This window comes from Myxine glutinosa, chromosome 7 (genome assembly GCF_964187855.1).
Source record: "Myxine glutinosa chromosome 7, kmMyxGlut1.1, whole genome shotgun sequence".
Classification (NCBI taxonomy): Eukaryota; Metazoa; Chordata; class Myxini; order Myxiniformes; family Myxinidae; genus Myxine; species Myxine glutinosa.
Genome location: NC_136267.1, coordinates 118,394,204 through 118,421,410, shown reverse-complemented (window position 1 = coordinate 118,421,410; position 27,207 = coordinate 118,394,204). Strand labels below are relative to the sequence as shown.

General features: G+C 46.1%; 2 protein-coding genes across 3 annotated transcripts in view; both read right to left on the bottom strand.

Annotated features, from left to right (window-relative positions):
• The window catches only part of LOC137431516 (uncharacterized), a 67,273-nt gene extending 62,840 nt beyond the window's left edge, over positions 1-4,433 (bottom strand). Inside the window, exon 1 of one of the 2 annotated variants that reach the window (XM_078782184.1) lies at positions 4,173-4,433. The gene's annotated coding sequence lies outside the window, so the exon portion shown is untranslated. The remainder of the gene's footprint in view (positions 1-4,172) is intronic. The other variant, XM_078782185.1, reaches the window with a different exon arrangement.
• Positions 3,810-25,140, bottom strand: LOC137430816 (uncharacterized). Its single transcript, XM_078782727.1, has 6 exons — positions 25,064-25,140; positions 23,977-24,172; positions 22,557-22,690; positions 19,762-19,814; positions 18,749-18,821; positions 3,810-4,032 (listed from the first exon to the last, which is right to left on the bottom strand). Exons 1-6 carry the CDS (start codon positions 25,138-25,140, stop codon positions 3,810-3,812), a joined length of 756 nt encoding a protein of 251 aa, XP_078638853.1.
• Between the last annotated feature and the right edge of the window lie 2,067 nt (positions 25,141-27,207).

The window sequence follows — 27,207 nt, the reverse complement described above, 5'->3', positions numbered from 1 at the left end:
AGCATTCTCTCCACGGGTTCCTTACCCAACACGAAAAACAGCATTCTCTCCACGGGTTCCTTACCCAACACGAAAGACAACATTCTCTCCACGGGTTCCTTACCCAACACGAAAGACAGCATTCTCTCCACGGGTTCCTTACCGGCACGACAGCATTCTCTCCACGGGTTCCTTACTGGCACGAAAAACAGCATTCTCTCCACGAGTTCCTTACCGGCACTAAACAGCATTCTCTATCCACGGGTTCCATACCGGCATGAGAGACAGCATTCTCTCCACAGTTTCCATACCGGCACAAGAGACAGCATTCTCTCCACAGGTTTCATACTGGCACGAAAAACAGCATTCTCTCCACGAGTTCCTTACCGGCACTAAACAGCATTCTCTATCCACGGGTTCCATACCGGCACGAGAGAAGCATTCTCTCCACGGGTTCCTTACCGGCACGAGAGACAGCATTTTGCCCACCGGTTCCTTTCCGGCAAAAGAGACAGCATTCTCTCCACAGGTTCCATACCGGCACAAGAGACAGCATTCTCTCCACAGGTTCCTTACCGGCACAAGAGACAGCATTCTCTCCACAGGTTCCATACCGGCACAAGAGACAGCATTCTCTCCACAGATTCCATACCGGCACAAGAGACAGCATTCTCTCCACAGGTTCCATACCGGCACAAGAGACAGCATTCTCTCCACAGATTCCATACCGGCACAAGAGACAGCATTCTCTCCACAGGTTCCATACCGGCACGAGAGACAGCATTCTCTCCACAGGTTCCATACCGGCACAAGAGACAGCATTCTCTCCACAGATTCCATACCGGCACAAGAGACAGCATTCTCTCCACAGGTTCCATACCGGCACAAGAGACAGCATTCTCTCCACAGGTTCCTTACCGGCACAAGAGACAGCATTCTCTCCACAGGTTCCATACCGGCACAAGAGACAGCATTCTCTCCACAGATTCCATACCGGCACAAGAGACAGCATTCTCTCCACAGGTTCCATACCGGCACAAGAGACAGCATTCTCTCCACAGATTCCATACCGGCACAAGAGACAGCATTCTCTCCACGGGTTCCTTACCGGCATGAGAGACAGCATTTTGCCCACCGGTTCCTTTCCGGCAAAAGAGACAGCATTCTCTCCACAGGTTCCATACCGGCACAAGAGACAGCATTCTCTCCACAGGTTCCATACCGGCACAAGAGACAGCATTCTCTCCACAGATTCCATACCGGCACAAGAGACAGCATTCTCTCCACGGGTTCCTTACCGGCATGAGAGACAGCATTTTGCCCACCGGTTCCTTTCCGGCAAAAGAGACAGCATTCTCTCCACAGATTCCATACCGGCACAAGAGACAGCATTCTCTCCACAGGTTCCATACCGGCACAAGAGACAGCATTCTCTCCACAGATTCCATACCGGCACAAGAGACAGCATTCTCTCCACAGGTTCCATACCGGCACAAGAGACAGCATTCTCTCCACAGGTTCCTTACCGGCACAAGAGACAGCATTCTCTCCACAGGTTCCATACCGGCACAAGAGACAGCATTCTCTCCACAGATTCCATACCGGCACAAGAGACAGCATTCTCTCCACAGGTTCCATACCGGCACGAGAGACAGCATTCTCTCCACGGGTTCCTTACCGTCACAGGAGACAGCATTCTGTCCACAGGTTCCTTACCGGCACAAGAGACAGCATTCTCTCCACAGGTTCCATACTGGCACAAGAGACAGCATTCTCTCCACGGGTTCCTTACCGTCACAAGAGACAGCATTCTGTCCACAGGTTCCTTACCGGCATGAGAGACAGCATTTTGCCCACAGGTTCCTTTCCGGCAAGAGAGACAGCTGCCTGCTTCACTTCTCCCTGCCCCCTCTAATGAGCTCGTCATCCCTTGTCGCGAGTGTATACTGTCGCGAGTGCGCCGTGAGTGTGGACTGTCAAGTGTGACATGGGTGTGTACCGTGTCATAAGAGCGACGTAGGTGTGTACCATGTCGTGAGTGCGACGTGGGTGTGTACCTTCTCGTGAGTGCGACGTGGGTGTGTACCTTGTCGTGAGTGCGACATGGGTGTGTACCGTGTCGTGAGTGCGACGTGGGTGTGTACTGTGTCGTGAGTGTGACATGGGTGTGTACCTTGTCATGAGTGCGCTGTGGAGGTGTACCATGTCGTGAGTGCACCGTGGGGTGTATGCTGTGGGGGTGTACCATGTTGTGAGTGCGCCGTGGGGGTGTACCGTGTCGTGAGTGCGCCGTGGGGGTGTACCGTGTCGTGAGTGCGCCGTGGAGGTGTACCGTGTCGTGAGTGCGCCGTGGGTTTGTACCGGCGAGAGTGCGCCGTGAGTTTGTACCGTCGTGAGTGTGCCGTGGGTGTGTGGAGTCGTCAGTGTGCCGTGGGTGTGTGGCGTTGTGAGTGTGCCGTGGGTGTGTGGTGTCGTGAGTGCGCCGTGGGTGTGTGGAGGAGTCAGTGTGCCGTGGGTGTGTGGCGTCGTGAGTGTGCCGTGGGTGTGTGGCGTCGTGAGTGCGCCGTGGATGTGTACCTTCTCGCGAGTGCGTCGTGGGTGTGGACCGTGTCGCGAGTGCGTCGTGGGTGTGTACTGTGTCGCGAGTGTGTGGACCGTGTCACGAGTGCGTCGTGGGTGTGTACCGTATCGCGAGTGCGTCGTGGGTGTGGACCGTGTCGCGAGTGCGTCGTGGGTGTGGAATGTGTCGTGAGTGCGACGTGGGTGTGTACTGTGTCGTGAGTGTGACATGGGTGTGTACCTTGTCGCGAGTGCGTCGTGGGTGTGTACCGTGTCGCGAGTACGTCGTGGGTCTGTAGCGTGTCAAGAGTGATTCATGGGTATGTGCCATGTCGCGAGTGCATTGCGGGTGTGTACCGTGTCACGAGTGCGTTGTGGGTGTGTACCGTGTCGCGAGTGCGTTGTGGGTGTGTACCGTGTCACAAGTGCGTTGTGGGCATGTACCGTGTCATGAGTGCGCTGTTGTTGTGTACTGTGTCATCACTGTTGGTGTGTACCGTGTCGCGAGTGCGTTGTGGGTGTGTACCGTGTCACAAGTGCGTTGTGGGCATGTACCGTGTCATGAGTGCGCTGTTGTTGTGTACCGTGTCACCACTGTTGGTGTGTACTGTGTCGCGACTGCACTGTTGGTGTGTACCGTGTCGTGAGTGAGCCATGTCGAGAGTGTGCCGTGGTGTGTACCGTGCAGTGTTGTGGTCCGTACTGCGAGTGAGCCATGGTGTGGACCGTTTCACAAGTGTGCCATGAGTGTGCACTGTATCGCAAGTGTGTCGTGAGTGTTACTGTCATGAGTGCGCCGTGACTGCGCCGTGGGTGTGTACCGCGTCGTGAGTAAGCCGTGGGTGTATACCGCGTCGTAAGTGCGCCGTGGGTGTGTACAGTGTCGTAAGTGCGCCGTGGGTGTGTACAGTGTCGTAAGTCCGCTGTGGGTGTGGACCGTGTGGAGAGTGCGTCGTGGGTGTGGACCGTGTCGAGAGTGCACCATGGGTGTGTACCGTGTGGCGAGTGCGCCGTGGGTGTGTACCGTGTGGCGAGTGCGCCGTGGGTGTGTACCGTGTGGCGAGTGCGCCGTGGGTGTGTACCGTGTGGCGAGTGCACCGTGGGTGTGTACCGTGTGGCGAGTGCGCAGTGGGTGTGTACCGTGTGGCGAGTGCGCAGTGGGTGTGTACTGTGTCGTGAGTGTGCCGTGAGTGCGCCGTATGTGTGTACAGTGTTGCGAGCGTGCCGTGAGTGTGTACCATATCGCGAGTGCAATGTGGGTGTGTACATTGTCATGAGTACTCTGTGGGAGTGTACCATGTTGCGAGTGCACCGTGGATGTGCACCGTGTCGTGAGTGCGCCGTGGGTGTGCACCGTGTCGTGAGTGCGCCGTGAGTGTGCACCGTGTCGTGAGTGCGTCAATAACAAATATAATCAAAACGGGGGACACGTACATGGACACGTACTCAACGTCGAACGCGACTATCTTCGGACGTTCCTTCCACACGAAGCATCTTAAACCACGCAGGTTGTAAACACATCAACCAAGATGCGACGATCAGTTTGTACTCGGAGACAAGAAATCAAAATTAAATTCAAATTAAACGAGTAAGTGTAAATGGTGAAGGTTTCGTATTTCGTGTCCTGTCCTCACCGAAACAACTTGTGTCATCAAGATGAAGGATTCGCCCCCAACGTATCGACCGGGTCTATTCCAGGAACAGGAGTTGCACTGCAAATTGGGTGTACCACCGATATGAAGACAAGGTGCACCGTTTCTGTCGTTTGACACCACGGAAGCAACAGCAGCACCACGGAAGCACAGCAGCACCACGGAAGCACAGCAGCACACACTTCTACACTGTCGAACAAGTTTTGCCTCAATCGCACTGCTTCCGCCTTCCGTCTTGGTGTCCCCTCTTCCTTCTTCTTTCCTTGGTGTTCCGCTTTCTTGAAGCATCAGAAAAATACTTATAACGCATATATAATATAGTCAGTACGAAATACAACACTAATTTGGATATGTTTGTTCATTGAATATTACCGTCGAACAACCAGCATGAAATTCCGATAGTTTTGACGTAATACGGGACTTCCGGAATGACGTAAGGACGCCAACGAAGCACTTTACGTACGTCAGTTGTGTGTGTTTTCAGCTGTTCTGCTCACCGGGCGCTTTTAATCTGTCGTTGAGAGCGAGAAATCTGTGAAAAATTCAAATATTTTTTAAAGTATGACGAGTACACCCGCTTACAACTGGAGCGGCAGGGAAAGTCATGTTATTATCATTATTGACATGTATTAACACTGTTAATAACAGACCTCCACCGCCGATGGTGGATGAAGGTTACGTTTTCACCCCTGTCTGTTTGTGAACAAGATATCTCAAAATGTTGTGGACGGATTTGGACGAAACTTTGTGGACATATTGAGTGTGTGACAAGGACGAATATACAGTATTTGATTTTGGTGAAGATCTGAATATGGATTCGGATAGGAGAATTATTTAATTTTTTTAAGTGATTTTTCACCATTGAGAAATCAGGCGAAAAGCGATAAATAACATGATATTTAAAAAAAAGTTGTGGACGAGTTGTTTAAGTGACAAGAACAAGCCGATTCGATTTTGGTTCAGGTCCGAATCCAGATTCGGCCTATCAGTGGGATACAAAATATAAGCTGCTCAGCCTGGTGGAGGTGTGCGCTCTACCGAGTGCCGTTCTAGTCAATATTATGCTATTTTATCATAAGAATTGTTATTACTTTTGTTATGAGAAGCGGCTTTGAAAAACACCACGATAAAGCTATCTTAACACTGATATACGCCTCAACATGTAACCCCATTGTCAAGGAAACCCCCACTCCCCTTTGGGGACGGGGTGAGGGAGTTAAATCGCTACCACCTTCATTGTGTGACCCGAAGTCTCCCTTATCGACATTGGTTGAGATTGGATAAGTAACGATCCAACGTATCGCGGTCAAAATCGTCAGACAGACAAACACCACATTATCAAGGGAGGCACAAAGCACCCCTCCCTTTATATAAGGAATCGTTTCTCTGTCTGCAACTTCATGGGGACTGAAAATACGTTTCTCGGCTTCTACTGGACGAAATTGGCTGCAAATTTCAGAAGTAAATGCTTTATACGTTGAGGTAATATGTTCCCAATTTCAGCAACGTCTGTTTCCACATTCTTGAGTTTTATTAAGAAAACCCTCAAATTTACGTTGGTGTCTGTCCGTCCGTCTGTCCATCCGCCCAAAATGTGTTGGCGCTCATATCTCAAAGGCTATACATTCAAACTAGCTGAAACTTGGAATATACATTGGTCGATAGGTCTAATTAATGGCTTTGAAAACAAATTCGAAATCGTCGCTCATTATGGGGTCTACGTGGCGATTTTTGACTCCCCCACCCCCAAAATAGGTATTTGCTCTCTTATCCGAAACGACGCACACGATTTTGATGAAACTTGGCCATAAGCTTAATATCTGATGCCTAACGAAGGTGTATTGACCGCATCAAAATCTGTGCTCAATAAGGGGGTACACAGGGAGGTAGGGGGTTTGACCCTCCCCCCCCCCCCCCCCATCCCCACCAAAAATAGCTATTTGCTCTCTTCTCTGAAACTACACACACAATTTCAATAAAACTTGATCATAACCTTCATCTCCTTTGATGTATCAAAGTGTGTTCACCACATTTAAAATATCATGGTCTGTGGGGGGTTTGAGTGACTGTTGCTCCTGATCCAGGTGATTTTCAGGACCTGCGGTCCTATTTTTGCTTGGTTCATTGGGGCGATCCCTAAAAAGTTGGACATAGAAAAATTTCGACTCTAGTAGTAATTATTGGGAAAAATGCCAGGGGCATAGAAAAGGCACCTTTATATGGTATGCGACATGTGGCAAATATGGAAAAGTAGGGACATTCTTGGGGAAAATGCCAGGGGCATAGGAAAAGCCCCTTTATATTATATGTGCCATGTGGCAAAGTATAGAAAAGAAGGGACATTCTTGGGGAAAATGCCAGGGGGCATAGAAAAGGCCACTTTATATGGTATGTGCCATGTGGCAAAGTATAGAAAAGAAGGGACATTCCATAGCTTCTAGAAAATGCCAAACAATAGAAAATAAGGGACATTCAAAAAATATCCTGTGCATGCTGGACTACCCTTGTGTTCTTAGGAGGAACCAAGTAATGCTCTAGAAAAGTTCATAATAAAGGGGTACCCTGCATCTGGCAAATAAAACACATTTACTTCTTCATGCAAGTGTATGAATCAAATTGGTGCACCCAGCACCAACAATTCAACAACAACAATTTCAACATGGCAGACCAGAAGCAACATAAGAGCTGACAAGGGTGGAGGTTGCAGATAGAACATTATTTATCTAAAGTATCCAGGCCATATCTGGATCTTCAACAAAATTGAATAGATTCTTCCTTGGCACACACCCAACCTGTCCACCAGGTTTCGTCCGAATCCATCCATAACCTTTTGAGATATCCTGCTGGGGTGAAAACATAACCTCAATCCACCTTCAGTGGCAGAAGTAAACCTAATAGTTTGTTGGTCTAGTTAGGCCCGAGAGGTATTATCCTCACTGAAGGTGTATGAGGTCTTGGGTTGAAATCCGCAACGAGCCCTTAAATTGAAACTTTTAAATTTTGTTTAAAAGAGCTTGTAAAGCAGTGGAATGATGTTAAGAGTAATCGTGTTGGGTGAGGCAGTTGTGTTCAGTGAATTGCTGGGCTTTTGCAAAAGCAAAAACTTTTTGTCCAAAGTCTATGCACGTGGAAGAGATCGAACACAGAACAGACCAGGGCCTAACAGAACAAGGATATACAGTATTAGCTCGTTTCTCTAGACTAGAGGCAAGATTCTCGAAACATACGTGCAAGAGGTCCTGGGTTCAAATCCCAGACAAGCCATAGCTCTTGGTTAAACTTTTAAACTTTATTACTTGCAAAATAGAAGATTTTTCAAGTATATTGGTCGGTTGCGTTTGTTATTCTGTCTATCTGTTTGACTGTTTGTCACTCGCCTACAGGTCACAACTCTGAACCGATCGTCATGAAACATCACCAAGTTGTAGAGGTCGTCACAATTGAGAAACCTATTGATTTTGAGGTCAAAGGTCATATGGAGGTCAAATTTCTAAAATCACAATTATTCATCCAATTGACTTGAAAATTTAACAGCATTTGCATATTGCCTCACTGAATTTGGAGACAACGTATTTTTGAGGTCAAAAGGTCAAAAGTCAACTCAAGGTCAAACTTCTAATATCAATTTTCATCTGAAAAATCATCAATTTTCATCCAATCGATTTTAAAATTTAACAGCATTTGCATAGTGCCTCACTGAATTAGGGAACCAACTATTTTAAGGTCAAAAAGGTCAAAGGTCAAAGTTCAACTATTGGTCAAACTTCTAAAATCATCAATTTTCATCTGAAAAATCGTCACTTTTCATCCTATTGACCTGAGCTTTGATCAAGATCATCAATTTTAATCTTTATGAAATGGACAATTTGATGGATCAATGGCAACCTTTTTGGGGGGGGAAGGGTGGATTTTGCAAGTATCGTGCTCTGCATGACGTCTTCTTGTTTGTTTATTGGAGAGCTTGTAAATCAGTGGAAGGAACTGAGGGGTAATTGCATTGGGTTCAGGTTTCGTCAGAATCCATCTACAACTTTTTGAGATATCATGCTGTATTGTTTTGAGCCCTATCACTCAATGGTGAAGAATCACTTGAAGTCTTAAAACATTCTCGGATCCAGATCAAGATCTTCCCAAAATGGAATCGATTTGTCACACACCCAACATTTCATCCGGATCCATCCATAACTTTTGAGATATGCTGTTAACAGACAAACAAACAAACAAGAAACATGTCATGCATAGCATGATACTTGCGAAATCCCTCAAATAAGTTGACCGTTGGCCTAGGTTGACCTTTTGACTTATGTTGACTTCAAAATAGTTAGTGGTTGAATTCAGTGACCTGATATGAAAATGAATGAATGAATGAATGATCGTTTTTTAAGGCCATTTTCCCCGCTAGAGCAGGGGTTAGCCTTGCGGGCCCCATGACAATCATGGTTCCCTGTTTGAGGCAATGTTTTTATGGCCGGATGCCCTTCCTGACGCCAACCCTTGGTCGCCTCTTACGATGCGCAGGGATACGGTGTACCTATTCTAAATCGGGGTACACACCGTGATCATTCATCCCAGCAAGCTGGTACTCAATTTGCCGACCTCGGAAGGATGACAGGCTGAGTCAACCCCCCTGGCATTAATTCAGCGATCGACCGGGATTCGAACCCAGGATCCTAGGATCCCAAGCCGGCACCCTAACCGCTAAGCCAACACCAGGCTTGACCCGATATGAAAATCCTCTTCAAATTTCAAGTCAATCGGATGCAAATTGAGGATTTTCAAAATTGCACCTAAGTTGTTGACCTTTGGCCTATGATGACGTTTTGACCTCAAATCAATAGGCTTCTTCCATATGGCCAAATCTACCATTTGGTGAAGTTTCATAAAGCTTGGTTTAAATTTGTGACCTGAAGACAATTGACATACAAACAGAAAGACATATAAATGGACAGAATAACGCACAAGACCAACCAATATATACTGAAACGCAAAAGAAACTTACCACCTTTGAAACCTTTAAATATCAACAATAACACTGCGTGTAGTAAATGTGTGAACTTATTTGTGGACAATAGTGTCCTCACTGTCAGACAAAACGGTCACGGTTGGTCACTTGAACCTTCAATGGTCACTTCATAGCACAGCTGTTGAACAGCCGTTTTGACTGTCAGTGATTAGCCAAGGGGTACGGGATGATTTTAATGAGCTGCACGTGATGTCTTGATATTGGCTTTAAAAAGGCCAGTGCGAAATGGGCATTTTGACCGAAAAATTTGACCATTTTGACCAACTTCAAAAAGACCGAAAACACAAAAGAAACTTACCACCTTTGAAACCTTTAAATATCAACAATAACACTGCGTATAGTAAATGTGTGAACTTATTTGTGGACAATAGTGTCGTCACTGTCAGACAAAATGGTCACGGATGGTCACTTGAACCTTCAATGGTCACTTCATAGCACAGCTGTTGAACAGCCGTTTTGACTGTCAGTGATTAGCCAAGGGGTACGGGATGATTTTAATGAGCTGCACGTGATGTCTTGATATTGGCTTTAAAAAGGCCAGTGCAAAATGGGCATTTCAATCAACATGCCACGATTGTCAAGGGATCAACGCAGCGTGCCCTGGGCATGCTGCAAGGCGGACTGAGCTACCGTGAGGTGGCATGTCGCCTTGGCTGTTCACACCAGACGATATCGGCTCTGGTGGACAGAGACACCCTCCACAACTCTGCAGATGACAGACCTCGATCAGGGAGGCCAAGAGTCACCACTGCAAGGCAGGACAGGCAGATGGTCCAAAGTCACCTGCGGGATCGATTCCGTCCAGCATCCCGCACTGCGGCAGAAACTCCGGGGCGTGCAAACGCACGGATCTCCAATGATACTGCACGAAGACGACTGCATGACTATGGTCTGACTGCCAGAAGACCATACAGAGGCCCCGTGATGACGGTTGCCCATCGCCGCAACCATCAGAGATGGTGCCAGCAGCATCAGCGGTGGACCTTGGCGCAGTGGAACGAGGTCGCTTTCAGCGATGCGTCAAGGTTCTGTGTGGACAGTCCTGATGGGCGTGAGCGTGTCTGGAGAAGAACTGGCGAGCGATATGCCGATTGTTGCGTGCGTCAAGCCAACAGGTGGGGTGGCCCAAGTGTGATGGTGTGGGCCGCCATATCAGGCCGGTACAGGATGCCACTGGTGGTTGTGGATGGGAATCTTAACGCCCAGCGGTATGTGGATAACATCCTGCGACCTCATCTGCTGCCATTCCTGCTAGACCACCCAGAACTGAGAACCTTTCAGCATGACAACGCTCGTCCCCATGCTGCTCGCTTTACCACTGCATTTCCCCAAGGCGAGAACATCAACACCATGCAGTGGCCTGCGCTCTCCCCTGACCTGAATCCCATAGAGCACCTGTGGGATGAGCTTGGGAGACGCGTAGTTGGCAGGGCCAGGACACGGGCAGAGCTGCTTCAGACATTGACAAATCCAGCAGCAATCCATCCAAAGACTGGTAGGCAGTATACGCCGACGATGCACTGCCTGTATCCAAAACAATGGTGGCCATACACGCTATTGAAAGGGGACTGACATTGCACCCTGTGCTGTTCTGTACTGTAGAACAACCTGATGAGATGGTGTATCTTGGTCAAAAACTTGACATGTCATCAATAAAATGCCAATGTTTCAATTAGCAATTGTTGGTTTGTTTTATTTTGAACTGTTACAATTTTATAACATTTCAAACAAGTGGTAAGTTTCTTTTGCGTTTTCGGTCTATTTGAAGTTGGTCAAAATGGTCAAAATTGTCAAATTTTTCGGTCAAAATGCCCATTTTGCACTGGCCTTTTTAAAGCCAATATCAAGACATCACGTGCAGCTCATTAAAATCATCCCGTACCCCTTGGCTAATCACTGACAGTCAAAACGGCTGTTCAACAGCTGTGCTATGAAGTGACCATTGAAGGTTCAAGTGACCATCCGTGACCGTTTTGTCTGACAGTGAGGATACTATTGTCCACAAATAAGTTCACACATTTACTATACGCAGTGTTATTGTTGATATTTAAAGGTTTCAAATGTGGTAAGTTTCTTTTGTGTTTTCGGTCTTTTTGAAGTTGGTCAAAATGGTCAAATCTTTCAGTCAAAATACCCATTTTGCACTGGCCTTTTTAAAGCCAATATCAAGACATCACGTGCAGCTCATTAAAATCATCCCGTACCCCTTGGCTAATCACTGGCAGTCAAAACGGCTGTTCAACAGCTGTGCTATGAAGTGACCATTGAAGGTTCAAGTGACCATCCGTGACCGTTTTGTCTGACAGCGAGGACACTATTGTCCACAAATAAGTTTACACATTTACTACACGCAGTGTTATTGTTGATATTTAAAGGTTTCAAAGGTGGTAAGTTTCTTTTGCGTTTCAGTATACTTGAAAAATCTTCGATTTTTGCAAGTGTTACGTGCTCCTCCCCAAACCCCGGTCACGGTGTACCTCCAAGCCCCGAAAGGAATCACGGCAGAAAGAAGTGCTATTATGTGTGCCAATGACCAATGGTAAAACCACACCAATCTGTTGTTACCAAAAAACAAGTATTGTATTAGTATTGCACAATAATTACAGCACAAGTACAATATGTTTCAATTGCACAACAAAAATACCATATAATTCCTATGATTGTACCACCAGTTTCTTACTTAATAACTCACGGTGCTCCACGTGAGCGAAAGGTAAGATTCCCAAAGTCACTGTCCCGGCACCAGGCCAAAGTCGATCCACGCTCCGGTGATCACAGGAAAAAGGTCGTATCGAGACCAGAATCCCGGGCGGCTGATAGTCAACGCTGCGGAAAAGCCACTGGGGGGGGGGGGGGGGGGGAGTCGGGCCGACCTTGGTCAGGCAAAGGTGCACCTAAAAGGCGACTGGGAATGCACACCTTCGGTTCACCAGACAATGACGCTGGTATAAACGTTCAGCGGCTCCCAAACGGAGAACCACGAATTCCCAATGGAAATCCACGTTACACACATGAACCAGGCTAACGGCTGGAGGTGAAATGGAGGTGAAATGGCTGGAGCGAGGTGAAAAGGCTGGAGCGAGGCGAAATGGCGGATGGGCCTGTAATGGAGGCGTACCTGCTCTCCAACAATGATTCACTCCGGAATCCACCGCAAAACCCGTCACGCAGGTTTATCTGTCACAGCGATAACCACTCTGTCACAGGAATCCCTTTCCCGGGAAAACCAATAGTCGCGCGTGACCCACGTTCGCCAGTGTCTGCTCGAGACCTCAAAGCCGATCGGCCATTCTCTCCCGACCTCACTTGCTCCGCTTTCCCTTCCTCTTCTTCTTCTTCTTCCGGTTTCTCCCGATCCATTTCGTTTTTCTTTTAAAACACGAATTTTTCCTTTTGAAGACAGTTATTTCCATTTCACTCAAACTATACCAAGAATAGTACATGGAACTAAAAATGCTTCCAGTGGATGAAAACTACAAAGATGGAAGTGACGAATCCGTAACACCCCCACCCTCAAGAAAGAAAGTTTGAACATCGTGAAAACTTTCTTTTCATGCAAAAACCTCTTCAAAAACAAAAGTAAAACTCACACCCAAATGATCAACTCGCGTGAGCAACAATAATTAATATTCCCCAGAAGAAAGCAACAAAACTTCCAAACAACCTACAGGAATTTTCAAAGTTAGTTCACTCTGGATAAAGCATCAGCAACGACATTGTCCCTGCCCTTTACATGCTCAATTTCCAAGTTGAACTCCTGCAAAGACAAACTCCATCTCATCAACCTCTGATTTTTATTTTTCATTTTTTGAATGAAGGTTAAGGGGTTGTGATCAGTGAAGGCTTTTAACTCTGGATTCTCTTGCACCCCGACTACAGGCACGACAGGTGAGATAGGAACCATTTTTTCCACTGGCTTCCTCTCATAATATTTCTTCAGTCGGTTGACATGACACAGCTGCCGCTTTTTCCGTTGTTCGGGAGTTGTCACCACGCAATCTGTTTCATTAACCCTCCTTTCAATTGCATAGGGACCAAAATATCGAGCCTGTTGTGGCTGACCTGGAACAGGAAGCAACACGAACACTCGGTCCTCAGGACTGAAATTTCTTATCTGAGATTTCTTGTCATGTCTCACTTTCATTTTATCCTGTGTCACTTTCAAGTTTCCTCTCGCAACTTCACAAGCCTTTGCCAAACTGTGCCTAACCGTGTTGACTGCGACTCCTCCTGTAGCCACTGTTCTTTGACCAATTTCAATGTTCCTCGAACTGCGTGTCCAAACACAAGTTCAAAAGGACTGAATCCCAATGACTCCTGAACAGATTCCCTCGTAGCAAACAAAAATAAGGGTATTCCCTCATCCCAATCCTTGTCACGTTCAAAACAGTACGTTCTGATCATATTCTTCAATGTCTGGTGAAACCTTTCCAAGGCCCCTTGGCTCTCGGGATGGTAGGTACTTGATCTTACTTGCTCCACTCCCAACAGGTGTACCACTTGCTGGAAAAGCGTTGACATGAAATTGGAACCCTGATCAGACTGGATGACCTTAGGTAGGCCAACCAAAGTGAAAAATTTAATCAAGGCCTTTGCAATAACTGCCGCAGTAATTTTTCTAAGAGGCACTGCTTCTGGGAACCTTGTGGAAGCGCACATGATGGTCAGCAAATACTGATATCCAGCCTTAGTTTTAGGTAAAAGGCCGACACAGTCAATAATGACTCGGCTGAATGGCTCTTCAAAAGCTGGAATTGGTTTTAAAGGTGCTGATGGGACTTTCTGATTCGGTTTTCCCACCAGCTGGCAAGAATGGCAAGATTTACAGAACTCCGCCACATCACGTCGCAATCCTGGCCAGAAAAAATGTACCAAAATTCTGTCACATGTCTTGTTCACTCCAAGGTGCCCGGCCAAAGGCGTCTCATGTGCCAAACTCAATATCTCCTTCCGGTACGGCGGTGGCACCACAATTTGGTAATGAACTTTCCACTCATCATTTGCTGGCACCTCCGGTGGTCTCGATTTTCTCATGAGTATTTCCCCTTTCATGAAGTAACCAACAGGTAGCTTCTTAGCCTCTTCCTCTGTAACGGCGGCTTTACCAATCAAACTCCGGAGCTCCGAATCTCTGTGTTGTTCTTCAACAAGTCTCTTTCGGAACAGCACCGTTTGTTCAGCCTCGTTCCCAGATGTCTCTGACGGACACTCCATTTCCTCTTTTGGTCCAGATGCCACCTTTTCCTTAGGTTCCTTGATGTCACTCCCTTTCCTATTACCTCTTCCAGACATTTACTCCAATCTCTCTATGGAACCGAAATCCACATCACCTTCCTTCTCCTTCTCTTCCGAGCACTTCCTACCCATAGCACGAGTCACTGCACAGGATGGAAATATACCCGGAATCTCCTGCTCTAACTGTGCTGTGTTATTTTCCATACTGGGATGGGCTTTTTTTTTTCTTTTTTTGTATACAAGATCGAGGCTCGTGAAAGAGCGAAAATTAATCACACAGAAAGACAAACAGACACATAAAACAAATAACATCGGGAGCGGTAGACAAGATGGGGAGAGAGGGGGAAGGACACAAACACAACATTTGAGAGCAGGGACCGAGAGACATGGAGACATCGAGAGATCTGTGGGAGGGAGAGGGCTTTGGGGGGGAGGCATGTGAAGGGGGGAGGCATGTGAAGGGGGGGAGGCATGTGAAGGGGGTGGGGGGGTGGGAGAGGTATAAACATATGGACACTGCCAGGATTTCCAGGAAATAAGTTGGAATTTCAAACAAGGTGGATCTGGGGTGAATTAGTGGGGGTAGAAAAGATCAAGGTTATGGATGGGGGAAGATAAGAGATGGTGGTGAACAGCTGTTTTAAAGACCTGGAGGGAGGAGAGGGATTGAAGGGAGTGTGGGAGTTTGTTCCACAGGCGGGAGAAAAGAGGAATGAAAGAGTGAAGGTGAGCAGAGAGCTGAGATTTCGGCAGTTTAACCATCAGAGGGTTGCTGGCAGATCTTGTGCGACCTGTAGGAATATTTGGGGGACAGAGCACGGAGAGAGCTGGGGGAGCAAGGCCGGAGAGGAGTCGGTAGAAGACAGAAAGACCACCTACCTGCCTGCGGTGAGTGAGTGAAAGGCCCTCAGAGATAGCTTCATCGCGGGAGATTCCAATGATTTTGAAAGCTTTGGATTCAACAGCGTGAAGCCGAGCCAGGTGTGAGGCAGGAGCACCAGCCCATAGGGGAGAACAGTATTCCATTGAGCTGCGGATGAAAGCCTTGTATGTGGTGAGGAGCTCAGGTGTGCCGAGGAAGGACTTCGCACGACGGAGGATGCCCAGTCGGCGACTGGCTTTGGAGGCCAGCTTGGAAATGTGGTTTTCCCAAGAAAGATCATGGCAGATAGTGAGACCCAAAAGCTTGAGTGACAGAACTTCTTGGAGAGGATTGTTGAGAAAGTAGATGGGAGGGTTGTCCAGTCGATCTTTTCGGAGAGACATAGTAAGAGAGTGAGATTTGGCAGGATTGAAAGACATGTTCCACTTGTTTGACCAGTCTGTGATTTTGTCCAGGTCTTCAGAGAGTGAGGAGGCTGCAGACTGCCTATCTGAGGGAAGAGGAATGGAGCGGCAGAGAGTGGAGTCATCAGCAAAGAGATAGAGAGGATTTTCCAGAGAGTCAGAGAGATCATTGATAAAGACCAGAAAAAGCACAGGGCCCAGCACACTTCCTTGGGGAACTCCAGCCTGAACAGGAAGGGGAGATGAGAGAAATCCATTCAGGGCCACACGTTGACTACGACCAGAGAGGAAGTCCGCAAGCCATGCATGGAGATTTCCATGGATACCATAGGAGGAGAGTTTGGTGAGGGTTTTCAATTGATTTTGTTGATTTTCAATCAACATCGGATTACCAGAAACTCGACCACCGGCCAAATCATTCCCGATAATAAAAGAGATTCCCTCTACAGGAAGAGTGGCTTGTAACCCCACAGTGGCCGGTCCTGACACCAACTCAGACTTTAAATGGATGATATGAAGTGGAGCTTTAACATAGCCACCAACCCCATGCAAAAGAACACTAACCCCCGTGGCCGTCTTCTCCGACAATGGCAAAATGCCCTCAAGCATCAAAGATTGATGTGCTCCTGTGTCCCTCAATACCCTAACAGGTCTCTGGTTAGTTAAGTCCGCATACAGTGACACAAACCCTTCAGAAATAAAAGGTTTTTAACCCTCTTGGACAAGGTCGTTCTGGGATGCCGTAATTTTGGCACGGGAACCTTCACAAGGCACTGTCCTCCAAGGACGATTTCTCGCATTGGCCAACGCATTCGGAGTTCCACTTGTTTGACTCCGCTCCTGATTTTTCCTTTTCAGGGCGTAACATTGGGACATGAAATGCCCAGGTTTCTTGCAAAAAGCACAAGTAGGCCGGGAGGAAAAACTCGTGGTTTGCCTCGGGCTCTCCGGAAGATAGGTATGTCTTGGAACTGCAGTCTTCTGATCCCTAAAAGTCGCGGTATCAGATTTGTCCCCAAGGTCCTCTCTAGGCCGCCTCCATGAAAATTTGTTCTCCGCTCCTGATTTTTCCTTTTCAGGGCGTAACATTGGGACATGAAATGCCCAGGTTTCTTGCAAAAAGCACAAGTAGGCCGGGAGGAAAAACTCGTGGTTTGCCTCGGGCTCCCCGGAAGATAGGTATGTCTTGGAACTGCAGTCTTCTGATCCCTAAAAGTCACGATATCAGATTTGTCCCCAAAGTCCTCTCTAGGCCGCCTCCATGAAAATTTGTTCTCCGCTCCTGATTTTTCCTTTTCAGGGCGTAACATTGGGACATGAAATGCCCAGGTTTCTTGCAAAAAGCACAAGTAGGCCGGGAGGAAAAACTCGTGGTTTGCCTCGGGCTCCCCGGAAGATAGGTATGTCTTGGAACTGCAGTCTTCTGATCCCTAAAAGTCGCGGTATCAGATTTGTCCCCAAAGTCCTCTCTAGGGCGCCTCCATGAAAATTTGTTCTCCGATCCTGATTTACCGTAACTCCCCTGGCTAACTCAAGGCGGGAAGTTAGGTTTGTAGAACCCCATCCTGTGTGTCAAGGCATAGTCATCTGCCACTGTTGCTGCCTCATACAACTCCGGTGCCTTTTTTTTCATCCAGATGCACTTTAATGTCCACGTGGACACACTGTTTAAATTCCTCCACCAATATCAATTGTCGTAAAAGGTTGAAGTCTTTCCCAATCTCCTTCGAGTCACACCACCTATCAAACATAGTTTCCTTCATTCTGGCAAACTCCACATGGGTCTCACTCTCGCTCTTCCTGGCATTCCTGAATTTTTGCCGGTAAGCTTCAGGGACCAATTCATAGGCTTTGAGAATGGCTTTCTTCACTATCTCATAATCTGCACATTGGTCAATCGGTAAAGCCGAATAGATATCTTGAGCTTTGCCCACCACAATACTTTGTACTAACATAGTCCAGGACCCCACAGGCCATTTTAACATTTGAGCCACCTTCTCAAAGTGTAAAAAGAACTTGGCTACCTCCTTTTCATTAAAGGGTGGAACCAGCCTCACATGCCTACCAACATCCCAAGAGTTCTGACTGGTTGTCGAACTAGCCGGCATGGATACTACTTCTCTCCGTTCCCCCAGTACTTCAAGCTCCTTGAGTTTAAGTTCCATCTGATAATAATCCATGTCCCGTTCCTTTAACTCCCTCTCGGCTCTGCTTTCCTCTGCTCTTTCCTCTGCTCTTTCCTCTGCTCTTTCCTTTTCAGCTCTCCTTTTTTTCTGCTCTTCCCTCTGCTATTCTCTCCTCGAGTTCTCATTCCCGTTCTGCTCTTTCCTTTTCCGCTTTCCATTCCAACTCTTTTAACCTTTCCTGGCTCTGCAGTTGCATCTCCATTTTCCGGAGCTCCATATTTCCTTTTTCCTCTTGTAACCAATCCAAGGCTACCTCTTCCCATGTACCTTGGCCCACTAGAGATTCTACCACCAATGTCTGAATCTCTGCTTTCTTCATACTAACTCGGACCTCCAAGTTACAATATTTGGCCAATATCATGAGTTCCGATCTTTTTAACGCCTGGAACTGTGCCTCGTTAGGGGACGTGGCAAACTTTTCTGCATCAAACACCATGGTGACTATTAGTTAGCACCTGTTAACCTTCACACAAAAATTTCAAATTTTTAGAAAAATTTGGGAATGTTAGAAAATTCCAAATTTGGGAATTTTGGGAATGTAAGGGAATTCAATCCTGGACGAGCCCCAAATTTCTGTTACGTGCTCCTCCCCAAACCCCGGTCACGGTGTACCTCCGAGCCCCGAAAGGAATCACCGCAGAAAGGAGTGCTATTATGTGTGCCAATGACCAATGGTGAAACCACACCAATCAGTTGTTACCAAAAAACAAGTATTGTATTAGTATTGCACAATAATAACAGCACAAGTACAATATGTTTCAATTGCACAACAAAAATACCATATAATTCCTATGATGGTACCACCAGTTTCTTACTCAATAACTCACGGTGCTCCACGTGAGCGAAAGGTAACATTACCAAAGTCACTGTCCCAGCACCAGGCCAAAGTCGATCCACGCTCTGGTGATCACAAGAAGAAGGTCGTATCGAGACCAGAATCCCGGGCGGCTGAAAGTCAACGCTGCCGACAAGCCGCTGGGGGTTGGGGGGGGGAGGGGGGTGTCGGGCCAACCTCGGTCAGGCAAAGGTGCACCCAAAAGGCGACTGGGAATGCACACCTTCGGTTCACCAGACAATGACGCGGGTATAAACGTTCAGCGGCTCCCAAACGGAGAACCTCGAATTCCCAATCGAAATCCACGTTACACACGCGAAACAGGCTAATGGCTGGGGTGCGGTGAAATGGCTGGAGCGAGGTGAAAAGGCTGGAGTGAGGCGAAATAGCGGACGGGCCCATAATGGAGGCGTGCCTGCTCTCCAACAACGATTCACTCCGGAATCAACCGCAAAACCCGTCACCCAGGTTTATCTGTCACAGCGATAACCACTCTGTCACAGGAATCCCTTTCCCAGGAAAACCAATAGTCGCTCGTGAGCCACGTTCGCCAGCGTCTGCTCGAGACCTCAAAGCCGATCGGCCGTTCTCTCCTGACCTCACTTGCCCCGCTTTCCCTTCCGCTTCTTCTTCTTCCGGTTTCCCCTGATCCATTTCGTTTTCTTTTAAAACACTAATTTTTCCTTTTGAAGACAGTTATTTCCATTTCACTCAAACTATACCAAGAATAGTACATGGAACTAAAAATGCTTCCAGTGGATGAAAACTACAAAGACGGAAGTGACGAATCTGTAACACAAGTAACAAACAAGCAGACAGACAGGGGTGAAAACATAACTCCGTCCATCTTCAATGGCAGAGGTAATTATGTTCAACATCAAGGAAAATGTATCCAAGGACATATAAATTGCAGTCTATTGGGGATGAAGGGCAAACTGTACCATGGATAAGAAAGAACTTTTGATGAAATGACCACGTAAGTAGGCAAATGACTACATGACCTACCACGTAGGTAGGTCATGTAGGTAGGCATGACCACGATTTGTCTATCTGTATATCTGTAACAATAGAAATGCACATATCAATGTGATTATGGATTGTTTGTTTTGTAGCTTGATAAGGCAGTTGTAAAATTGCAATTTTTAATTCCAATCCCAAATAGTCTCTAGAATGTGGGAAAATAGTCTCTAGAATGCGGGGAATGATTGTATTGAAGCCTTTAATTGTAAACTTTCCAGGGGGTGGTGTACCCCAGGACCCCCTCCTCCCAAATCCGGGCACACTGTATTGCTGGGACAATATAACACTGTTCAGTCTTCTGGATTTGCACCCCTTTGGGAAATCTTGGCCTGTGTTACACAATGTAAAATCCAAAACATATTCAGGAGTTACGTGTAAAAAAAAAAAAACTTAAATTCATCAGGAAAACATGATTATTCTGTTTTAATTTTGCATAAAAGAGTGTGGGTAGAATGTACTCATTTAAGGTTAAAATTACAAAATTTCCCTACTCTGGGAGGGCACCCCAATCCATCCTTTATCTGTCCTACACCGCTTTTTCTTCCCACAATGTTGGCGACTGTTTGTTTCATATCATATGGTGATTCCCACTGATCTCTATACTAACTGGATTGGGGGTCATGCAACAGTAAACTAAGTCAATGAGCCGCCATCAAGCTGCCATCAACAAAACATCACTTTGTAGTGTGTGCTGTGTTATAATCAGAGTATTGATTGTTTTTGTGAAGTTAAATCTTCAGTTTTTAGATTAGTTTTTAGATTTAGTGTAATTTGCTTAATTTTATTTATATGAATGATGAAGTACAATTGAATCTATGATTTATTTGGGGTCGGCCCAATAAGGTTATCCTTTTTTGGCTGCCTCCCTCCCATGCATGCATATTGTACTTCAAATTTGTTAATTCCCTTGTTCTGTTTCATGTATTTTTATGTTGAGGAAAAAAAAAAATGTTCATACATTATAAACGTACTGTTACCTATCTTGTTCATGTTTTATATGAACTGAAAAAAAAAAATTTGTTTTTATTTTATATGAACTGAAAAAATTTTGTTCATATATATTTTGTTCACAAAATATGCAATTTTTTTTGTTGTTGTTCATGTCATATATGAACTGAAAATTTTTTTTCATGAAAAAAAAATGTTCATGCATTATAAACGTACTGTTATCTATCTTCAACTTCCGTATTTCTTCTTATGATCCATAAACTCTTATTTTGCCTTTTTGTTTCTCCACTCTCTCCCCTCTCTAAGTTTGTCATTGCAGCAAAAAAAAAAATTGTGACATACTGAACAAGATTTCAACATTATATTCATTCACAGAATCATTTAATAAGAAAAGCTGACTTGTGACACATCATCTATCCAAAACTACATCATTAAAGTTCCTGTACCTCATAAAGTAAACAAATATTTGAGATAAATTAATGTAACCTCTACATGCAAGTCTTTGCAATTATTGGCACTACCTTCACCATTTTGATTGCAATGGAATATCGAGTGCACATATTTTTTACATTACATTAGCATTCATAATGTGCTTTTCCCAGGAGGCTCATAGCGCGTTCAAAACTATATGACAAATGTGATTGAATAAAAGCATGCAACCACCATAGTAATAGAACAATGATAACAATTATACAAAGAGATGAGTTTTCAGAGACTTTTAAAAAATGGTGACAGAGGCACAAGATCTAATTGAGATCGATAGATTGTTCCATGACCGAGAGGCACATACGCTTACTGCTATGAATTATAATTCATATCAATAAATAATCACATCAATAATTATTAAATCAATAAAATCACATCAATAAAAAATTCACATCAATAATTAATTATTGATGTCTCAAGAGAATTAATTTGGACATCTGTTTTCTGATGTTAGTGTCTACAAGTTTTTGCGTGTAGCATTTTTCCAAGATGATGAAGCCGTATCTTAGTGAAGCACTGGGACGTAATCTTTACGAGCATGTGAAGATGATTTTCTTCTACTGAGGTGTCAAACATGTGACCAGATAGCTCAGAGAACAGTTGCTTGTGTGCTGTGTTTTAAAGTACAGCTAATGCAATGGCAGATGTTATGTTTCAGGCATCTTGACTTCTGCTGTTGAACCTTCAGCTTCTTGTTGCATTTCTCTAATTTGTAAGTTACTTCATCAAGCTTTCGCTTTATCTTCCGTGGTGAATCCATGATGGCATAGGGGAGATCTTAATTGTGGCTGATGATGAAGACTGGCATCATATTTTGTCAATTTTGTGTAAATCAATATCTGAGTGGCGTGCTGACGAGGAGGCGAGTGTCGTTGAAGCTGAAGGGAAAGGTGTATGCTGCAAGTGTGAGAAGTGTTATGATTTATGGGAGCGAGACATGGGTAATGAATGTAGAGCAGCAACGAAGGCTGGAAAGGGTGGAAATGTGAATGGTTCGGTGGATGTGTGGAGTATCGTTGAGAGAGAGGAAGACAAATGATGAATTGCGAAAGATGATGGGAATAGAGCCTGTGATGGATGCTGTGAAGAGAAACAGGTTGAGATGGTTTGGTCATGTGTTGAGGAAGGATGAAAGTGACTGGTTGAGAAGAGTGATGGAAATTAATGTGGAAGGAAGTAGAGGACGGGGAAGACCGAGAAAGACTTGGCTAAATATGGTCGAAGAAGAAATGCGGGCAAGGGGGTTAACAAGGGGAGATGCAGAAAATAGGGCAAAATGGAGAAGATTGTCATGGGGACCGCAGGGCTAACCCCCGCTCTTGCAGGGAAAATGGCCTTTAAAATGCCTGTTGTTGTTGTTTGATGAAGACTGGGCATGAGGATGATCTGGTTGCTGGCTGCTTGCATCCTGATTGGGGAGATTTTCCGTATTACTAGCCTTGAAATATTGGGCTGCTGGTGGTTTACGGGCACAGTTTTGCTATAAAAGAAAAAACAAAAGAAAAACCAATAAGAGTAATTTACCAAAACATATCATCTTTGTCATACAATTTCATTAAAAATATATACTGCATAAATACCATTGAGATAAAGACAATCATGTAAATCAACATCAGATATTACTTATTTTAATCCAGATTTATTTTACAAGGGTTGGTAAGATTGAACATATCAATCACTGTCATCCAAATAACAATGACAATATACATATACGACAACTACTTCATTATTTCGAACATTGACATAAATAAATGCAACAAGTACATTCAAGGCAAATATGTGCAAGTGAATGAAAGGAATTAAAAGCATTTAATATTGAAGAAAGATTTTCATCCATGGAAAACATTTACAAATGTGCACAAATATCTGGCTGCCGAAAGGCCTCAAAAACAGTTTATTTTCATATACACCTGAAGTGACAAACTTTATCAAACTGAATTTTACTACCCTTCACTTCAGTACAAGTGAAGACAAATTATTTTCCGATACATTTAATTTTGATTCCTAAAATGCACATAAAAACATACCCCGCGATTGGAATCTCCCGTGATGAAGCTAACTCCAAGGGCCTTTCACTCACTCACCGCAGGCAGGTTGGTGGTCTTTCCGTCTTCTACCGACTCCTCTCTGGCCTTGCCCCCCCAGCTCTCTCTGGGCTCTGTCCCCCAAATATTCCTACAGGTCGCACAAGATCTGCCTGCAACCCTCTTATGGTTAAACTGCCAAAATCAAGACTTTCTGCTCACCTTCACTCCTTCATTCCTCTTTTCTCCCGCCTCTGGAACAAACTTCCTCACTCTCTTCAATCCCACTCCACCCTCCAGGTCTTTAAAACAGCTGTTTACCACCATCTCTTATCCTCCTCCATCCAAAACCTTGATCTTTTCTACGCCCGCTAATTTCGGTCCCCTTGTGTTTTATACCTCTTCCCCCCCCCCCCCCCCCCTTCCCACGCCTCCTGCCCCCAAGCCCTCTCCCTCCCACACTTCTCCCTGCTCTCAAATGTTGTGGTTGTGTGCTTCCCCTTCTCTCCCCATCTTGTCTTCTGCTCCCTCTTTTTGTATATTTTGTTTGTCTGGTTGATTTGTTTGTGAAATAAATGTTAGCTCTTTCACGAGCCTCGATTCAGTATACAAAAAAAAAAAAAAAAAAAAAAACCCCAAATAATTCCACAAAAAATGACAAGTTGGTTACTCCTTTAAACTGGACTTGAATACATTTTCGTTTCAAGAAATCTCTTCCATTATCACATAGTGATAAACATACCTTCTTCATATGATCTGGGAAGGCAAAGATGGTTGGGACAGCATCACCTTTCAGTCGTACAGTTTGTCCGGACCTGTCAAAGCACTCTTCCTTGAAGTGGGTAGAGCATAGTCGGGACCTTGCACTTGGAGTCCATTTGTCTCGTTTCACATTGATCACCCATCGATGAAACCGATCAGAGTCACAATGTGGAAATCTGATGACAGAAAATAGAGATCATAAAATTGTGTGAATTACCATATGATACAAGCCTAGTTCTGAATATGATGACTCATGAAATATCACTACATTTATTTATAGACATTTTCATGCCAAACCATTTGCCATTTGCCATCTGATTCTCAAGTGAAGCTTTTTTTTCTCCAGCTACATGTCTCCTTTATTGAATATGATGGGACTGCAATGCAAGCTCTATTGAAAGCTTCATTTGAATGTTAACAGATCACCAATTTCATTACATGCCTCCTAGCTCCTTGGCCTTAATAGAAATTGGGACAGATTACTACCTCATCAGTGAGATAACTGGAATCAGTTTGAGACTTCTGTTCTTTTCGATTCATCAAATAATCCACCATCAAAATCTAGACTCATGAACATAATTTTAGCATAAACGTGTCACTTAAGTTATACATTGGCCCCAGCACCGCTCTGCATAGGCACAAGCCACAACACATAAACGTGTACCTATAGTGCTTTATTTTGTCAGTGTGTGCATGATGAAGTAAGTGGCATGTTGTGTCGATGCGGTATGTGATTATTTTTTAATATGCCATATTTTCTATAGGTATTTATCACGTTTATGCGAATTCAAAATGAGGCCCATGCCCAGTCGCAGTGGCAGCCCAGTCCTTTCTGCAATGAATTAGTCTGACTGTATTTTGTAGCTCTATTTATGAGTTAAACTAAGGAAAGTAGTAAGTTCGCGTTAGTCTGAGTCTCTATTTTAGTTGCCACTTCCATGACATGACTGTAATGGCAACCTATATCGGCTATTAAGTTCGATATCTATACTATAGTAAACTTGACGCAACATAGAAAAACACATGTGGGACCAAGAACAACCAAACACTTTTTGACAGACACTCACCTGTGAAATGTTACACCGGTTCTCCGAAGTTTTCTCTCATCCCGATTCATGCAGCCATATGCTACACAGGCTGCCATTATACTGGCAAATCAAAATAGTACAAAAAAGCTGGAATGAAAATACCTTCACTTCAGCTGAACAAATGACGTAAAATTCGTAATTAGATCGTGATATACTGCTGTTGCGTTTTATTAGCTTTTTGATGGTCCAAAGATGGCCGCCGCTTCGCATCGGCGGCTTCACTCTTGTACAAATAGTGCACAGCACCCAATCCAGTTAGTATAGAGATCAGTGGGGGATTCCCGAGTGGAGAGGGTTGTGGGGGTTACCCCATTGGGACATAATCCACAGGCACGGGACCAGTGGGGCTATTGATTGTATGGGCGTGGCGTGCGCTCTGTTGTTGGAACCACGCCCCCTTAAGAGTGAGTTGTGTAAAAAAAAGATGCGTGAGTTCCGGGATGAGTTTAGTTCTGTTGGAATAAAGGAGCTTTGATCAAGCCATGAAGTGTCTCACCCTCTCATTATCCACAACTCCTACATTGGTGACACCGTCTTGCTCTCAAACGTTTTCGGAGCTTCAAACGAACATGGCGACAAGCGCAGTTTCGATTAAACTGCCGGCGTTTTGGGAACGACAAGCTGCCGTTTGGTTCGCACAAGCTGAGGCCCAATTCGCCATTCGGAGCATTTCTGCGGACGACATGAAGTATTATTATGTCGTGTCTGCGCTCAGCGGCTCCACTGCGACCAGAGTGGTGAGCCTCCTCCAGGATCCTCCGAAGGGCCGCAAGTACGAGACGCTAAAGGCGCTGCTGCTCGTAACCTTCGAGCTCACTGAGGCTGAGCGTGCCCGCGAACTACTTTCTCGACACAGGCTGGGCGACTCCAAGCCGTCGGACCTTATGGACCACATGTTCTCTCTCCTGGGCAGCCACCGACCAGGTTTCCTCTTCAAAGAACTGTTCCTGCAACAGCTGCCAGGTCAGGTACAGACAGCCCTGGCCAACTCGTCTGTTAAGGATTTCCGTGCCCTGGCCAGGGAAGCAGGCAAGTATTTCTCCGCCAGACAGCAATGTAGTGCGGCTGCATGGGACCCCGGCCCCGTCGAGCCTCCGCCACTGGCGGACACCGTCGCGGCCGCCATTACGGCCCAGCAGCGGAAGGCCCCAAGCTTGTGCTTTTACCATGCAAGGTTTGGGCCCAAGGCCAAGGCATGCCGGCCACCCTGCAGCTTCAGCAAGTCGGGAAACGGGATGGCCGGCGCTCGTTAACTGCCATGAGCGTCGGCCGTTCGGGCAGTTTGTTGTTCATTTCAGACACCGACTCCGGGCGTCGTTTCCTCTGCGACACAGGGGCCCAGGTGAGCGTTCTACCTGCGTCGGCAAAGGACCGGGAGGCCGGGAGTCATGGCCCCGCCCTGGAAGCCGCCAACGGCAGTGCTATTCAGACTTTTGGCAAACGGGCCGTGGCACTTTGCTTGGGCGGGCAGCGGTTTACATGGGATTTTGTCACGGCGAAGATGTCCACCCCCTTGCTGGGCGCTGATTTCCTCTGCGCCAACGGCCTATTGGTGGATGTTAAAAATCGGCGGCTCATTAATGCGGAGACATTCAGTTCTCTTCCATGCTCGCTGAGCGGGTCCGCCTCGACGAGGCTTGCGTGCACGCTCGCGACCTCCGATGAGTTCGCCCGCCTCCTCACTGAGTTCCTGGCCCTTACACGACCCACCTTTTTGGCCGTTGCCGTCAAGCACGGGGTGGAGCATCACATTCCGACCACCGACCCGCCTGTCTACGCCCGGGCTCGACCCCTCGACCCGGGGAAACTCGCTATCGCAAAGGTGGAGTTAGACACGCTGGAGTGTCTTGGCATCGTGCGACGGTCCAACAGCCCGTGGGCCTCACCTCTCCACATTGCGCCGAAGCCGGGCGGCAGATGGCGCCCGTGCGGGGATTATCGCCGCCTTAAAGACGCCACTACCCCTGACCGCTACCCAATCCCGCACATCCAGGATTTTCTGCCCGCTTGACCAGCAAATTTTTTTTTTCTAAGGTGGACCTCGTTCGTGGTTACCACCAGGTCCCCGTCTGGCCGCAGGACGTTCCTAAGACCGCAGTGATTACACCGTTCGGACTTTTCGA